At 37.7% G+C, this 18,526-nt stretch overlaps 2 protein-coding genes across 28 annotated transcripts in view; one reads left to right on the forward strand and one right to left on the reverse strand.

Moving 5' to 3' along the window:
• The window catches only part of LOC147831476 (uncharacterized), a 35,650-nt gene extending 22,248 nt beyond the window's left edge, over positions 1-13,402 (forward strand). For both annotated transcript variants that reach the window (XM_087303694.1, XM_087303696.1), the window contains exon 6: positions 10,479-13,402. In XM_087303694.1, coding sequence (XP_087159820.1) covers positions 10,479-10,496 — 18 coding nt within the window. In that variant the 3' untranslated portion in view covers positions 10,497-13,402. The remainder of the gene's footprint in view (positions 1-10,478) is intronic.
• Positions 1-18,526, reverse strand: part of zgc:113298 — a 59,630-nt gene that overhangs the window by 19,238 nt on the left and 21,866 nt on the right. For 13 of the 26 annotated variants that reach the window (XM_087302737.1, XM_087302743.1, XM_087302741.1 and 10 more), the window contains 4 exons: positions 14,626-14,958; positions 8,199-8,531; positions 6,131-6,300; positions 412-4,447 (listed from right to left, as the gene is read on the reverse strand). In XM_087302737.1, coding sequence (XP_087158863.1) covers positions 4,364-4,447; positions 6,131-6,300; positions 8,199-8,531; positions 14,626-14,875 — 837 coding nt within the window. In that variant the 5' untranslated portion in view covers positions 14,876-14,958 and the 3' untranslated portion in view covers positions 412-4,363. Of the gene's footprint in view, positions 1-411; positions 4,448-6,126; positions 6,301-8,198; positions 8,532-8,743; positions 8,796-14,625; positions 14,959-18,526 lie in introns of those variants that run through there. The other 13 variants (XR_015521194.1, XR_015521193.1, XR_015521192.1 and 10 more) reach the window with 5 other exon arrangements.

The raw sequence follows: 18,526 nt of genomic DNA on the forward strand, positions 1-18,526 counted from the left end.
GTAGATGTCGACACACTTCAGCAAATTAATAAAACATTACAGTAACGATCTCTTTTGCACCACAGTCGAGAGGAAGCCTTGATGTTTTATAATCGATTGTACAGCCATCACCTTTTTTTGAGCTTAACAAATGCACTTTTGTTTGTATTTTTACAAGTTAGAAAATAGGTATATCCCTATAAGTAAGGTAAGTTATGTTCAAAATGTTTTGTTATTTTACAGGCTCATTTCAAGATACATAATTTAATATAATAACATATTATAAACAAAGTAAAACTGACAATGAAAGTCACTCTGCAGTTTAATTTTTAAAACCACTTGTAATAATAAAATAAATACTGAGAGACCAGTTTAGAGCAAGTTCAGTAAACCAACAGACAAGGTAAAAACTTTGAAACATTACTCAACGTAGACTGTTCAGTAAAGATTTTATTTTAAAAATAAAGTTGTAAAATGCTAATTTTACATTGAGATAAACTGGACAAGACAAAATCACACATCCAACAGTACATGTATGTATCTTACTACATTTTCTACTCACACCTGACAACATACAGCACTTTATTTAATGCAGTTTAAGGCAGCTTAAAAGACAAAATGAATAAAGTCAAATATGAGAGTTCAGTTCCTAAGGCACTCTTAGCCCCACATAATACTTGTTTTTATAGTCACTGAGGATTCAGTTCAACAGAAATGTATTGAACAAAGAGATTCATAGAGCAGCTTTTCTGACCTACAAGCAAACCAAAATGGGTTTAAAATGCTATCTGATAATCTATAGCCCCTTTCACACATACAGACCTTTCCGGAAAATTGGAAAAGGTTGTATGTGTGAACAGGCCCTTTTTGAAAATACCGGTAAATTCGTTCTGGCTATTTTCTGGAAAGAGAAGTTGTAACATTACCGTCAATTTGCCGGAATGCTGCGCTGTGTGAATGCAGAAGGAAGATTGCCGGAAAGAGCGCGTCCACGTCTAGAACGTGCTGACGTGAGACGTCTGCTTTAGCCAATCAGAACAGTCAGACGCATTTACGTCCACGCGGTTTATGAGAATAAAAGCCTTTAGAATATTTTTCCAGACACCTTTAGCTGCTAGATGTTAGTCAGATAACGTTTCTATGTTCCTTCTTAATGCTAACTGTGTAAATAATTATCGATAAAATGTTTATGATAATCCGTTGTTTGTTTACCTTCAAGCTTTGCGTGTGCCCGTGAGCAGCATAGCACCAGCACACACACATATCATGAACATCTCGACATGCGAAAATGTTCCTCTGTTTTCATTGGAGTTGTACTCAATACCAGGCCCGGATTGGCTAATCGGGAGGACCGGGAGAATTCCCGGTGGGCCGGTCTGTTTTTTGGCCGCGAGGGCCGGTGTCCCTAGCTGCTTGCACTCTCAGCAGTTACACTTTTTTCTTTTATTTATTTATTTGACCATAGCTTTACTCTTTTTAATCATTATTTCACCGTAGTGCCGCTCTTTTTATTTATTTTCTCGCAGCCCCGTGAGAAAAATGCAGCCTGCAGGTTAACTAACGTTAATGATGATGATGTAATGCAACTATCGACCCCAAACAGCGGCACCTTAGTGAATATAAGAATTCGAATAAAATGAATAAAACACCTGCTCAATGAAAATCAAATGATTCACTACATTAATATATCTGACATAACTTGATCAGAAATCTAAAAATAGGAGAAAAAGATTGAGCCATCAAAAGAAAGTAGTGCTGTGTCTTAAGGGTCGCAAGTCATTAGTTATTTTTTACTCTCACTAATAGCGCCAATGTGGTCCAGTGGTAAGCACATTGCAATTCAATGTCACAGACCTGTGATCGAATCTCCCATGAAAATTATTTTTTTCGATTTTATTGTTAAGACATAAAATACTGTTAGGGCTGTTGGACATTTGAATTTCTAAAGCAGCAGTTTTCTTGAAAAAGACGTGATAGTGCCATTAGTAACTGAATTGGAATCAGTTGTGAACTGAGGTGGGCCGGTCTGGCTTGAAACTCCAGGCCTGAAAATGAGTCCCACTCCGGCCCTGCTCAATACTGATCCTTCCGAAGAGTTTGTAATGCAGTCAAATGTTTGCAAACACAAACGCAGCCGTTTAGAGATGATGTCAGAATTTTCCGGCATTTTGGATTGGATGTGTGAATGCTCTTTTCCGGAAAAATTTCGTAACGTCCTCGCCTGTGTAAACAGCGCTTTTTTGAATACACCGGTAAAGTCGTTCCGGTATCACTGTGTGAAAGGGGCTACTGTCTAGTACCTCTATTGTCTGCTTAACCACTGCAAGTGTCTGGGAAAACATTTCAGTATAATATACACTGAAATATAAAGAATTCTTTAAAACATTTTGTAATGTCTTGTATAAACAAATCTGGGAAAACACCTCATTAAAAACAGAACATGGCGTCTCTATCAAAATAAAGGAGAGCTTTTCTGTTAACCAAAGCAAGCAGCTGTTTGTAAACACTCACTCGGATGGCATGGCAGAAAAATTAACAAACATAGAGAGACATAAAAACAAAATTACTATTAATTTACAATTTACATAAAATCATAGCTAAAAGACTGGCTGGCACAGATTGCGCTTGAGATATTGGAGAAGAATTTCAATGGTATTTTTTGCACATTACAGCCACTTCTGACAGCTAAATGACCATTTTTATCTTTCTTCTTAGGTTTAGTTACAGAAATAGAGTTAAAGAGTTATGTGTTAAAGTTTGGAAGATATTTCAGTAAAGAGCTTATTACAGTATTATAAATCTTTAAGCATTCAGGTCTTTTCTGAAATAGGATATTAGGGGATATTTCAGTGTGTGTGACAGATACATTAAGCGTCATCTAAACCTTTTTGCAAAGGTGTTTAAATTATGAAACAGTTTCAGGCTGACAATCTGCTGAATATAAAATAATGCTATAACTTCATGCTTTTATTCTTCACTCCTTAATGCCTTTTTTTAGACCAACTGAATGTGTTTATGTTAGATTAGTTGAAGTGTTTAGTGTAGTTATTAAAGCATTATTCATATCACACTTGAAGTTGTTCATTATTCACTCAAAACTGGTGTCCCTAATCATGCCAATCTACCTACATGCTCTGTGTAGTTTTATATTTTAAGCAGGTTATTTCATGACACAGATATCACTATCTTTGAACAAATAAACACTTGACTCAAAGACGTTGCGTAAAAGCATATAGCCTATGTAAATAGTATAATTAATGATAACTAATTATGATTAACTATTGATATTTCCATATTTATATTTAGAAAAAAAGGCTTACAGTGGCTTCTCCTGCAAAAGCAAACTCCTTATTGTTTTGGGATATTTGCAGCCAGTTTATCAGGAAGTGGCTAATTTGTTGTCTTTGACTCTGTGGATGGAAACGGTGGTTTATTTGTCAAATGTTTTATAAGATATTCCAGGTTTGCACATACACTTAGGGTGGTTTCACACCTACACTTTTGTTTCGGAACGTATCTCGTTTGCCCAGTTAGCGCGGTTTGTTTGGCATATGTGAACAGGGCAATCGCGCTCTGTTCCGCGCCAAAGTAATCGCTCCGAGATCGCTTGAATGAGGTGGTCTCGGCTCGATTGAAACGAACCCTGGAGCGGTTCGATTGCAGTGAGAAAGCGATCTGATCCGAGCGCGATTATATCACAGTGTTTTATGGATATGTAACAGGCTTACGGCTATATGAATAGAGAATTATGAGTAGGGCGGGAAGTTTCGCGAGTCTCCGGATGCCCGCAAACGAGTGATGATCTCCTGGTAATCTTGCGTCTCCCTCCCGGTCCTCAAATAGGCATCGTCGCGCACCCTTCTCACCCCTCCCCACCGCATCTCTCCTCAGACACGTCGTGCGCGCACCCTGTCAATCACCACCAAACCACCACCTCTCCTGACAGCTGAGCGGGACCTCTCCTGACACACTGACCAATGTGAGGAGAGTTTACTCGCACGTGACTTGTTTTAGCTCTTTTGGTCCGAATAGAAACTTTGCCGTGTGAAAGCGAACCGCTCAAAGAGCAAAGAGCAACAATGTAACAATTGTAATCTCTGTTTCGGAACAACTGAATCGATTCACAGGTGTGAAAGCACCCTTAATGTGCATATTTAGATGGTAACATAGCTATTGTCCATTTTAAAAGAGCTTATAATTCAGTGATGAGTTCTGTAAGGTGAATGAGTAACCGTTCTTGGTGCAGGTCTCTGGGATCTTGGACGGAGTGCATAAAGTGTGTATTAAAGCTGGCCACAGGCGTCTGGGTTGAGGAATTGTCCTGTCAACAAGATGTTGACCACAGAAAGCTGAAGTTCTGCTTGTTTATCTGTTATTTACCTCATTATGATTCTCTCAGCATACTCTCTCCACCAACGTCCTCTCCAGCAACGTCCTCTCCAGCAACGTCCTCTCCAGCAACGTCTTCCTGTTGGAAAAATTCACAAACTGTTGTTTGTTTATTAAACTCTTTATTGTTTGAAACAAGCCAAGGGTGAGTAAATTATATCAGAATTTTCATCTCTGGGTGAACTACACCTTTAAATACCAATTAGCAGAGATGGGGGACTCGAGTCACATGACTTGACTCGAGTCAGACTTAAGTCACAAAATTTAGGACTTGAGACTTGCTTGACAAATACCCAAAAAGGCTCAACTTGACTTGGACTTGACTGTCATGACTTGAGACTTGACTTAAACTTGAGTGAAATGACTCGAAATAACTTGATTGTTTTTGTTAAATACATAATCGTTTGTTATATATTATGCTTTATGCATTTAAAAACAAAACAAAACCGAAAGTTCTAAGTCACGCATGCGCAATAATAACAGCTCATCTGTTTTCAGACCGGTCTGAACGATAGGTTCTCTGTACTGTTCCGAATAAAGCACTGCAAATGATTCCTGACTCAAGTTAATGGTTTTATTAAGTAAGTGGATAACCTGGGATATTTTTTTTTTTCATGTCAGAGGGAGTGCCAGGCAAGTTAAAAGTAAGTAACTTTAATTAATTTGTGATTAGTGTTTATTGGAAATGCAAACCATTTAAAAAGAATCAGTTGGATTTGCTGAACTGGATCAATCGGTTTATTACGAATAACCACTTCAAACGATTCATTAGAACGATTCAGTTGCCATTCAGCCATCAGATACTGCAGTGACATAAGGCCCTCCGTCTTGGCTAATCAAAGTTTATACTATTTGTCAGTGCTTCCCTCACATAGACTTTTCTTGGGCTTACTATGTTGTGTACGCCTAATACACACCTGCCAACAACTCCTGTTTTTCCCGGGAGACTCCTGTATTTCAGACCCATTTCCCGCCCATCTCCCGTATTGTTCTGTCTCCCGGAAAACTCCCTGAACCCCCCAATATTATAGATATTGTAAGTTTTTTATTAATTTTATTAATTTGATGATGTCATCAGGCTAATACATAGGCTATTTTATATACATATCTAAAATACTTTAAAGTTTTAAAGCATTAAAGTTTGCTTTGAACTTGAAAGAAAGAGAGAAGCAGATTTGACCTGTCAGCGGTGCACATGGCTTCTAAATAGCATAAAGGTAACAGAAAGTGGATGTCTTTTCTCTTTAACATTTTTTTTTACTTTAACCCATTGGAAACAAAGTGTATAACAGTGTCATAATAAATTTAAATATTGTTAAAAATAAAATTATGTTTTGTTTGTCGCATATAGTTAACTATTATATATATGCTTGACATTACTTGAAATAAGCAGTGACTTGACTTGAGTCCGACAAAAATTGACTTGACTTGCTTGAGACTTGCACATGTGTGACTTACTCCCATCTCTGCCAATTAGTTTATTTTGATCAGAGCATTCCACATCCTGTTAAATAAGCTGTGTGTAATTCCAACACAATCTCACTGCAATTCGTAACTGTTTGATTTAGTGGCTAATTTGTAAGAATTGGTACGATCTAATTTGTACAATTTAGTACGATTTACTCATCACCCAATGATGGTTGGGTTTAGAGCCGGGGTTGGGTGATCTGCCTTCTTTTTAAAATCATACATTTTGGTATGACTGAACTTGTACAAATTTGAATGAATTAGCCGCTAAAATGCCAAAACGTAAAATACTTACGTTACGTCGTGAGATCAGGCTGGTAAGTCTTACATTCTGTGCTGCTGCTTCCTTTTTTCTGTGGCAAAGATAGTAAATCACACCGCCAACAACAGCAGCAGCAGCAGCAGCGACAACAAGCACAACTATTCCTGCTATTGCACCTTCAGAAAGATGTGAAGGTGGAGGAGCTGAAAAGAAACAGTGATTATTATCAGAGAGTGAAGGATCTAAAATTCAGTATTTAACAACAGCTCTGATCCACATTCACACGTCTCTGCTTTGGTCATCAGGGGGCAGTTTCAATAAGGTGGTTCAACCAAACTCTGAGTTTAAACTAGAGAGCTGCACTCATGCAGGAGTACCGTGGGACCCACAGGACCCAAGCACAAAGTGAGGCGCGTAACAAGATTTGCTGGATGAATGCGGGAGGTAAGCTCCTCATCTAGTGTGGGTTGTGGGACAAAACAATCAGTCATGTGAATCCCACAAAATTTAAATATCTTTAAAGTAATTTACTAAAAACAAATACTCTGTTGTTTACTGTATGTGCAGCACAAAAGCGACAAGAATAATTAAAATAAAATAAAAACTATTTACAGGCAAAAGGTCAGAAGCTAATCCTCGTGTGGTTCAGCTAGCCATCAGAGAGATTTCAGTATTTAAGGTCGCATACTCGAGCAGAGATGCATTCATCTGAAGCCCTCATCAGTGATTGAGATGCTACTGCTGCATGAACACATTAAGAAGGCCTGCTTTTTTTTTTTAGTTAATTCCGTTTATTTTTATTTATTTAGCTAAATAGTAAAACTTGGCTTTTATTTTTGGGCTGCACAATACATACGTTTCAGCATCGACATTGCAATAGTCACATCACATCACATCACCTGCAATGTGGATTTGTGATTATTGTTGGTCACCATTTACATCACATTTGATTATTCAATATTAGGGGAAGGACAAAACAGCGATATGCATGAGGTGGCACTTCTCGTAACGGCGAATCGAACATATATCAATATTGCAATTTGAAGAAATATATGAGTTGTTAATAAAATATTTTATAACTGTTGAGAAGTTTTGTCGTCCTAAACTGTAAACTCAAAGTAGTGTCACACCCCTGTTCAGTTGATGGTTTACTCCAATCTCTGCCCACTCAATCTTAGGCCAATCAGGACTGCCTCAAAGGCTTTATTAACGGCACGTGTCCACAATTTGCTCTTTCGGCTGCACATGGCTGAACTGTGCAGAGGACTGAATCTGATTTTTTTTGTTGTTTTCCTGTGTGCGTATCTGACCAGAAACACAAACACACACACAAAGAAAAGACACACATTTCCTCCTGAGCACAATTCTTGTTGATGGTTAATAAATGAAACTAAATGGAGTGACTAGGCTGATCCTCTGTTTTTACCGAGAACACCACTGGCTTCAAGCTAGCTACCTAAGCATTCCCCCAAAATCCTTTTTAAAAACTTTGATTTATTTTTCCCTCTTCGTTTACAAATTAAGATATATTGTAGATCATTTACTTGTGATATATCGCTGATATCGTTATTTATAATTATCAGGGGCAAAATATCATGATAATATCGTATCGTATTACTGTACCTGAATATCTGACTACTTATTTCACTTCTCTTTGCTCTATCTTATTTTTAATATTTGCATTTTCTGTGATTCACTCCTCCACTATAAGATTATTTTAATGAAAGTTAATGATTTTATTCCAAACGAGCTATACAAGTCCGAAATTGTATTCATATTGCAATAAAAATCGCAGCAAAATAAAATCAATCGTAACATCAGATTTTTTTTTTATATCATGCAGCCCTACTAAATTTATTTATTTAGAAACAAGGATAGTTGTGTTCAATGATTGCACAAGGCAAAAAGATACTGCACACTCTAAAGCAGCATGAGGTCAAATGCAGCTTCACAGTACAGTGAAAACAACAACAACTACAAAGTTTTTGAAAGTCAAAGTTTTACACTCTACAATTTAACAATATTTAGGTTAAAGTTTAATTAACAGTTTTAATATCCCCCTCTGGGAAAATGGGAAGAAAAAGGAAAAAAAAATACTCACAAGTGATAGTAAGGCTGAATGTCTTCTCTCTGGTGATGCTGAAGCGTTCATCGCTTCTGATGAAAATCTCTAATGTATAATTTCCAGAGTCTGTGCTTATGGTGTTCGTGATGGTCAGATATCCAGTTTCACTGTCCAGTTTCAGTCGGTCTGTGAATCTCTCTTTACACCGAACATTAGTGCAGATCTGACTCTGATTTACAGTGATCTCAGCAATGAGAATGTCATTAAAAAAATACCTCATAACATTTATGTCTCTTCTCATGTAAGGATTAAAAGTGACAGATTCTCCCTGGTTTCCCTTTATTTGATAACGATGAGCAGCAGGATCATCTAGAAATCAAACCAACAGATTATGAGATGACTTTTGGTAAAAAATAATGAAAAACTCTAAGTATGCATGTATGTGTATATACAGTGGTGTGAAAAATGTTTTACCTTAATGTTTTAGATCATCAAACTACTTTAAATAATAGAAAAGTAAACACTTAAATTATTTAATTTAAATTATATTAATAGAAAATAACATCCAAAAAGAGTGTCACCTGTTAAAACACATAACCTTACAGCCACACCTAGGCCAGATTACCGCCACACCTGCTCGCAATCAAGAAATCACTTAATAGGACCTGCATGACAAAAGTGAAGTAGACCAAAAGATCCTCAAAAGCTAGACATCACTCAGAGATCCTAAAACAATTCAAAAGAAAATTATTGACCAGTCTGGAAAACGATATAAAGAAAATTCTAAAGCTTTGGGACTGCAACAAACTACAGTGACTACATGGACACCAATAATTCGATTTGAATGTGATTATAACAATACTCTGATTAAGAGTTAACCATGTAAACAGTGATTTTTGATTTATTGAATCCGATTAAGGTCATATTTAAACTAAAGAGACATCGAATTAATACATGTGGAGTATGCTGATTTTAGTCGCATTATTGAAGTGCAGTACAGACATGTAAACACCTTAATCAAACTATTACCGTCATTATAGGACTTTGACACGTTTTGCGACAGGATATTCCACACACAAACACACCCATGGCTGTTTGACACTCTCTGCACCTACAGAGTCAGTGCAGACCACAGACACCTGCATTGTGAAATGCAGAGTTTTTTTTTTTTCCTTCCATTCAGCATGTGTTATGAACTTCCATTAAAACAACAGTCTTCCAGCAGCTCAGTTGCATCAAATATCTCGTTTGTCACAGGGGGCATGCGTGAAATGTTCCTGAATGAAGGTGAAAGTGCCAAACTGCAGTTAAAGTCATCAAATTAAAAATGAAACACCCAAAACTACTCAAAACTCCAGATGAAATGCGGATAGCGCAGTGCGCAATGACGTTAATCGAATTATGTGCTGTAGCATGTAAAACAGGATCATAAAAGGAACATTAAAAAAACTCATGTAAACGCCTTAATCTTATTATTGTCTTAATTAGATTAAGGCAAACAATTCAATTACTGATGTCCATGTAAACGTAGTCAGTGAGAGTCATCACATACAAATAGCAAAAGAAATGGAGCAGTGGAGAACCATCCCAGGAGTGAGGGTTACCATAATTACCCCAAGAGTGCAGCAACAAATCATCCAAGATGTCACAAATGACCCATAATAACAGCCAAAGAACTGCAGGCCTCACTTAAGGTGAGTGTTCATGACTCCACCATAACGCCCCATTCACACGGGGATTCAGCGTCAACGCTTGACTGAAGGCGTGTCTGAAGTTGGGGCTGAAACGATCGTCATAGAAGCGTCAGCCAATGAAATGTCTAGCTGATGTATTTGCATACAGCGATCTGATTGGCTGACGCTTCCGTCGGCGCTTGAAAAGTTGAGCTGGTCCCAACTTCTCTAGCGAGCAATGCCTCTGAAGCGGCGCCGACGGATCCACAATGCAGTTCGGCAACGCCTGATGTCACCTATTCAAAGTGAATGGGTGGCGTTGACGCTGACGCCCCGTGTGAATGGGGCGTAAGAAAGAGACTGAGCAAACATGGTTCCAAGATCTAAAATGAAAACCACTGCGGAGCAGAAATAACAAAGGCTTGTCTTTTGCCAGAAAACATTTTATGGATCCCCAAGACTTTTGGAAAATTGCTGTGTGAACTGACAAGACAAAAGGTTAACTGTATTGGAGGGTGTGTGTCCTATTATGAGTGGGGTATATACCATTGTTACGACTGAAGTTTATTTATTTGTTTATTATTGCGGATTGTACTCTTTTACTTTTATCCCGCCTCCTTGTTGTTTTTCTGTTGTTTCATAGGCTCCCATACCAGCGTGATTCCCTGATCTGATTGGCTGCTGGTCGCAAAAGCACGTATAAAAAGGAGCTTCCGGCAGGGTTTGAGGAGCTCATGTCTGCTGCATACGGTGTTTGGAGTGAAGCTCCTGGGTTTTCCTCACCCCTTCGGCCGACGACCAACAACAACCAACTTTGTATTGATGACCATCATATGTTTAAATATTTTTTTAAAGTTTGAGAGTTTGAGCGTGTAGGGGTGACCTGCCTATTTATTTGATTACTTTTGACTTTGTTTATGTTAGGGAGTAAGGTAAGATTTTTGTATGTTTCTTTAAATAGTAATAGGAAATTTAGTGGATTTATTCTATAGATTCTTTTGTTTGTTATTTTGGCCTCTGGTCACCCTGATGAAATGCTTATTTATATTAACCCCATTTTTTCTATAATAAATATCTTCATATCTTCGACCGAAGGGAATCTTTTGCTTTAAGTTTAGTTTGGGAAATCCACCACCCCAACACATGTTTTTTCTTCGTTTATTATGCCCTTTTTGTTTCCCCTAGACTTGGGGCGTAATAACCATGAGTAAGATGTGGTGGTGGTAGTGTGATGGTTTGGGGCTGTTTTGCTGCTTTAGGATGAATTATGCTGTGTACATAATCTCCTGAAGGAGAATATCTGGCCATCTGTTAGTGACTTTAAGCTAAAGCGAACTTGCAGGACAAGTCCACTTCTGAATGGCTGAAGAAAAATAAAAGACTTGAGAGTGGCCTTGTCAAAGTCCTGAACTAAATCTAATTGAGATGCTGTGGCATGACCTTTAAAAGGAGATTTATGCTCAAATCTTCTTATGTGGCTGAGTTATAACAATTCTGCAAAAATGTGCAGTCCAGAATTCCTCCACAGTGCTTTAACAGACTTATTTAAAATTAATCAAAACGCTTGATTGCAGTTGTTGCTGCTGTGGCCCAACTAGTTATTAGGTTTAGAGGGTAAACAGTTTATAATACAGGTCTATGCAGTTTTATTTTGTTATCCCTTAAGGGCCATAAAACCTCCCTGTCAGTTCAAGTCTACCTCAGAATTTTTTTTCAAAAAAATGCTTCATGATTTGTATTATTTTATTATTTTTCTCTTTTTCTTTTCATCATACAATTATTTGTATCGGTCATTTAAGGGTCATATATTAACTGAACTTCTACTGTTGAGTGTGAGATGCTGTGCATACCAATGAAGCATTTTTGTAGAAGTATATAAATGCTGGTCCAAAATTAAATTCAGCTCTGCAGAAACTTCCTGTCTGAAGAAAGGTGTTAAAACTGAAAACGGAAAGTCTTTTGCTTTTATTGCTGTGCAGAAAGTTTGTCGAAAAAGAGGACTTATGTCTGGGCTGCGGTCAATGGAGACCTGGACAATAACTGACAAATGACGAATTTCACTAAACTCCACCTGTTAAAATCAGCTACATAATACTATGTTTAAGTTGAAGTCAGGAAATAAAAATTGTTGCGCACCTCCTGAATGTAACTTTTGCATTGCATTGAGGATAACCGAATTCTGTGAATCGAAATATTCATTTGTATCCAATAAATTGTTACGATTTTTGACATTGAAGAAAAACCTCTCCTGACATTTTTTATTGAACATGCATGGAATTGATTTAATATTCCAACAGCGTGGAACGCTGTGAGTAGGGGGAGGAGTGGGCATGGCCAGCAGAGTAGGGGAAAAAGAGGGGAGCCAACAACTGTTGTCAGTTGGCTCACAAAATAAGACACAAACCATGAGACGACGAATGATTTTATAATTTACAAAGTTAAAATGAAAAAAATAAACAGTAATTTATTGTCCAGCTACATATGTTGTTTGTAATTTCATATACATATAACCACAACTTCATTTATTCATTCATTCATTCATTCATTTTCTTTTCAGCTTAGTCCCTTTATTAATCAAAACTTCATTAATTAATCAACTTATCCAGTACACGTTTTACGCAGTGGATGCCCTTCCAGCTGCAACCCATCACTGGGAAACACATAGACAGTCTTGCACACAATCACATACACTATGGTCAGTTTAGCTAATTCAATTAACCTGTTAACCTTGACTTTGGGGGTAACCGGAGCACCCGGGGGTGCTAGCCACTGTCCCACCAGGCTGCCCTAACCACAATTTGTTACATCATTATAAAGATAACCACTATAAATGAGGAGGACTTCTCTCCCCCTGAATCCCCGCGTCTGAATGAAGACAGTGGATAGCAGTGCTGCAGACCTCTTGCCCCGTCTTTTCCAACCATTAACCCAGCTGATAATCTGGAGAATTTTAAACATGGGCGAACACAGCAGCACAGATATAGGCAATGTGTCTGAATGGTAACAAACTCAACTGATAAAAGACAAAGTCCACCATTCTCATATTCTCATACAGCTCTCTCGACAAAAATGCTTGCTCCAAACAAACAGCTTTGCTATATCACCCCAGACAGCATTGCATGGAAAAACATGCAACAAACCCCGTGGATGATGGAAACAAACACATAACGTTACAACCCTTCATGAACGGCTACATACGTCACTGATTTTGATCCCGCCCTTAAATTTTTTTTTAAATCGGAAGATGAAATTAGCTGACAAAAGCTCAAAATGATCCAGTTTTCCCCACAATTAAAGCTAACATGTGCTTTAATTGTAGAAAAATGTAAATCAAACTTATGAAATTTGAGGGCTCATGGAATCAACTAAAAGGTGAGGAATGGACCATCTCTGACAGCTTGTGACATCATCTGACACATTATCTGAGTACGTTTACATGGACACCAATACTCTGATTTTAATATGATTAAGACACTACTCTGATCACGAGACTACCACGTAAACATTCATTCATTCATTCATTTTCTTGTCGGCTTAGTCCCTTTACTAATCCGGGGTCGCCACAGCGGAATGAATTGCCAACTTATCCAGCAAGTTTTTACGCAGCGGATGCCCTTCCAGCCACAACCCATCTCTGGGAAACATCCACACACACACTCATACACTACGGACAATTTACCTACCCAATTCACCTGTACCACGTCTTTGGACTGTGGGGGAAACCGGAGCACCCGGAGGAAACCCACGTGAAGGCAGGGAGAACATGCAAACTCCACACAGAAACGCCAACTGAGCCGAGGTTCGAACCAGCGACCTTCTTGCTGTGAGGCGACAGCACTGCCTACTGTGCCACTGCCTCGCCACACCACGTAAACAGTGAATTTTTAATATCTTAAAGGACCACAGACACAAACAGCGGAGGAAACATTTATAGGCTGGTGGCGCAATGACGTTGATGGATCTATGTGCTATAACATGTAACAGGGAATCATGAATGGAACATTCAAAAAGCAGCTCATGTAAACACCTGAATCATATTATTGTCTTATTCAGATTAAAGCAAATCATTAGATCACTGATGTCCATGCAAAAGTAGTCACAAGCCCCAAACCCAGAAAAAAGGTGTTCCCTGATTTTGAAGACAGCCTTTCCACAGGTCAGTAGTAAGCTAATCTAATGTTAATAGCATAATGCAAACCTTGAACAACAAACAAATGATGAAAAGAAATATATTAATGCAATTAAAAAAATATGAATTTATGTTTACTTTAAACTTACAATAAATATACATTTATATGGTTCAATTATAATGATTAATATATATATATATAATTTTTTTTTTTTTTGTCAATTAATTTTGTGGCTAAAAGGTATCGGTTCAGGCACTGTTTTGGCACTGGTACAATTTTAAAAGTATCGATTTAGCACCGGTATCGAAAAAAACCCAAACTATACCCAACTCTAGTGATAATATCTTTAAATGTGGAGGGGGGGGGGGGGGGGGGCTCACGATATTTTGCAGGGGAAAAAGGGGGTCTCAGGCAAAAAAAAAAAAAGGTTGGGAACCACTGCTGTATAGGAATCAAAATACACACTATTAATAATTGAGATTCTAAGGGTTTCTAAATAGGACCATTTGTTTTTCCTTGGTGGTTTGGTTTACATTTAAATGATACTAAAATGACACATTTTTATTATTATTGAATGAAGTGGTTCCATTAATGTAACCTTAAATTAAGAGTGCAGATAAAGAAAATGAAAGGTTCTTTAAACATTCATGAATTACTCACCCTGGACTGTAACATTAAAGATCTTTCCACTATTGCCGTTGACCACTAGTTGATATTCTCCAGAGTCTGTGGTGTTGATGTTTATGATGATCAGAGATCCAGTCTTAAGGTCCAGCTTCAGTCTGCCTCTGAATCTCTCAGTGCCTTCATTACACTGAACATCTGTACACATATCACTGACATCTCCATTGAGTTGAGCGATGCGAGTCTTATTAAAATACCATTTAACATCTTCATGCTGTTGTTTCATAACACCAGTGTGTAGAGTGACTGATTCTCCCTCCGTCACAGACAGCGACAGGGACACAACAACTGCATGAACACTGGTCACATCTGAAGAAGATAAAGTCAACATAAGTAAAAAAAAAAAAAAAAATATATATATATATCCAGTATATCCTACAGATTTAGAGTAAAATGAATATTATATATAATTTTTTATATGATTTATAGCTCACATTTCTGTGACAAAAATAATAATTTACACAACTGTGGTAAAGTAGGCTTCATTCACACATTCAGACATTCTTTGCAAATGCTAAATGGTGAAATCATATTAGCAGCCAATGAATATCAACATACAACATTGCTTACAGTCAAATAAATAGTGCTAACGTTGTTTTGAAGTCAAGTTAATTTTAAGTGAAGATCACAAGAAATAAGGATGTTTTCCCCAAGCGGCAACCTCCAGCTCTCCCTCGTGAAGCTACAGTAATACAAAAGTAAAAGAAACTGTAAATCATCGAAATTACGCTAGTCCTGACTCTATAATAGAGCAGATGTCAATTGAGCCCACAGTTAAAATGAAAAACTTTACCACAGAAAAAAGGTGTTTATAGCCTGGTACAAAGAACGATTTTGGTTCATACAGCTAACATTACCCTTCATGACAACTGTGAGGGGTGAATTTTTTATAACTCATTTGTTTCCTTTATATTAGGTTTTATCAAGTCTGCATAATTAAGGGTGTGGCCACTTAAGTGACAGCTAGGTCTCGGTGGTCGCCGTCATGTCACCTCAGCTGATTCCGGCTGATTAGCTGCTGAACTCTGCATATTCATCGTATTTTTGTGTTGTTTTATGTGGCTTTACACAATCAATTGCTTTTGTTATTATTTCCTACAATTATCAGATGATATGGCATACTGTGTGCACTTTATTGTGCTTAAAAACCATTCACGTGGCCTCCATTTCCCAGGTGAGTGAAGTTATATACTTATATACCATCTCTATAAATGCATTGGTCTTAGGTTCTTGCTGTAATACACTTTAAAATTTGACAGATTCATGAGCTGTAGGCTCTAGAACATTCATCTAAAACATTGTCATTTATGCCTGGATTTCATAAATAGCCTTGCATTTACCAACAAAGATTATATTTGAAGTATTTGAGAGTAATTTGCATTTCCTCCTGCAGAAGAACAATGTTTAGTGGCTCAGTTTATTACAACAGTGTAAACACTTTATTGATATAGTATACAATAGAGGTGTGAACCTATACTGGTCTCACGGTTCGGTTACGATTATCATGCCTTCGATTTGGTTCAATTCGACATATCGGTGTATTGACGATGCTTTCCATACAGTGTTATATTTTAGGGGAGAGGCTATAACAAGCTGTCTGTATAAACACAGACACACAGCACCACACTGTCTCTTATTCAAACACATACACAAACATAGACAGCACCAAACAAACAAACACAAACACACACACTTAAGCCCTCGCAACAGGGAGAGCTCGCGCAGAGCAGAGCAGAAAAACGGAAAAAAAAAAAAAAAAAAAAAAGACGAAAAAAAGAAGCACTTTTCCAACGGTCCCTTACTGAGAGCTCCTCTCAGCGCGAGCTCTCCCGGCTAAACACATATTGCGAGGGCTTAAACGGAGCAGTGCTCGTAATGTCGAGCGAAAAGAAAGACAGCTGTGAAACATAACCAGCTTTGTCTTTTTGTAGGAAACACACTTAAGATCTTTTTAGGGTAAGAGGTTTTTGAGTTATTGCCGGCTATAACTGAATGTGTCAGGATTATCGAAAACAAAACCAACTGAACCACGCTCATTTCTGGCTTCCCTCTGAATATACAGCGACCTTAGCATTTGCCTATGGTGCCTATGCCATGGGCTGGCCCTGAGTTGGCTGAGTGTTGTAAATACTTGCGCTCACCTCCCTCGCGACAGAGCGCATAGGAGATAAATGACGTCAGTACATAATAACCGGTCAAAATTATTACTGAACTGATACCGTATTGTCCGCGTCTGCATCGCGGTGCACCGAAAAGACAATTAATTTTGACACCCCTAGTATACAACCAAGCAGATATGGTCAGAACACAAAGGAGTCGCAGGTAATAAAGTATAGCGTTTCTCCAATAGGAAAGCCTGTCTAAGCAAAATGCTAGCATGCGTCTGTAGCTCTGCTCACACTTCACTTTAAATGGCTACCCTCAGTTGGAGCAATGACACGCAAACAAAATGGCGCCGGTTGGCCACACTAACTTGTAGCTACTTTTGTGCTTTTCAGAAACCTATAGGTAGGGCCAGATGGAATCTGCGGACATTTTTGGCTATTTCTGCATGGAATTGTGTTATAAATCTGCAAATTTATGTGGAATTATTTTCAGAGTATCATAACTAAAATCTTAATATATGGAATACAAAGTAATAACTTTTTAACTTTTATGTAATGTTTAAAATGCAAATCCAATTAAATCCACTTTATTTTAGTAAACAAAGCAAGTCTCTCATATAATAGATCTACTAAAAGACAGAAAATATTACTTTACAAATTGCACTGTAAATAAATTAAATGAATATTTTCATATTAGTCGATAATATTACTGTAATTATTTTAAAAACTGAATAAATATAAATGTACACACATTTACAAAAGTAAATAAACAGAATCAATGATGGGCTTAAAATCTGCGAAATATTGCGCGTGCAGATTCCATGTGGACCTACCAATGGTTGACGTCATGGATACTACGTCCATATCTTTTAGTCTGTTTTTTCCCCCCCTAATGAGACATAACAACTGCTATTACACAAATAAAAAAGCAGCATATTTGCTTGCACTGAACATTCATAAAATAATTGTAAAGGTATGAAGTGCAAAACATGAGCACCCATCTTGTGTTTTGCGCAGGGTTGCCACTCGTCTCTTAAAATAAGGAATCGTCCCGTATTTGAGAATGAAATTGCACATCCTGTTTTGAATCAATACGGGATGGGTTTTGTACCGTATTTTTAAAATAATTTTTAAAAGTAGCTTTTCATGCAAATCATCCCACACGCATTTTATGAAGATGCATCATTTCGTACTTTTGATTGACTAATACTTGATGTCATCGTTAGTTTGATTGGTCTTTGTCCAGTGAGGAGGGCGGGTCTTTTAAGCAGAGTCTGTCAAGTCTTGACAGAGAGTGATGGCAAATGCTTCTCCAGGTGACCCCGCGTCTTAAAGTTTCAGAGATTAAACGCAAGCGACTGAAAAACTACTGCAGAAAGTGGGAGGAAACAACTGGCTGCAGAGTGTTAGAAATTGTTATTAAGCCAACTGCACGAATTATCGGAGAGCGTTATCTGTGGCTCATGGTGGTCTGTGGGACAACACGCCCCTGGAGAACAGCATTCCTGCAATGACAGAGCTTGTAAAAATCAAAGCAGTCAGACAGTTCTCAGACCCCAAGTCTCTCCCGAAGCAGACATGGTAATAACAGTGTAATAATCAACAATATTTAGGTTAATTGCTTAATTATGTTACAAAATGTGACCCAATCTGTGAAAATCTAGCTGGAGTGATTTTTTTTTGTACTTCACTGTTTTGTACATGAAATAAAGAACAGTCTGAAAATATAATAATATATGTATTTAATATTAACTGAGTAAAACAATGTCAAC

This window comes from Danio rerio, chromosome 22 (assembly GCF_052040795.2).
Source record: "Danio rerio strain M-AB ecotype USA chromosome 22, GRCz13ab, whole genome shotgun sequence".
Classification (NCBI taxonomy): domain Eukaryota; kingdom Metazoa; phylum Chordata; class Actinopteri; order Cypriniformes; family Danionidae; genus Danio; species Danio rerio.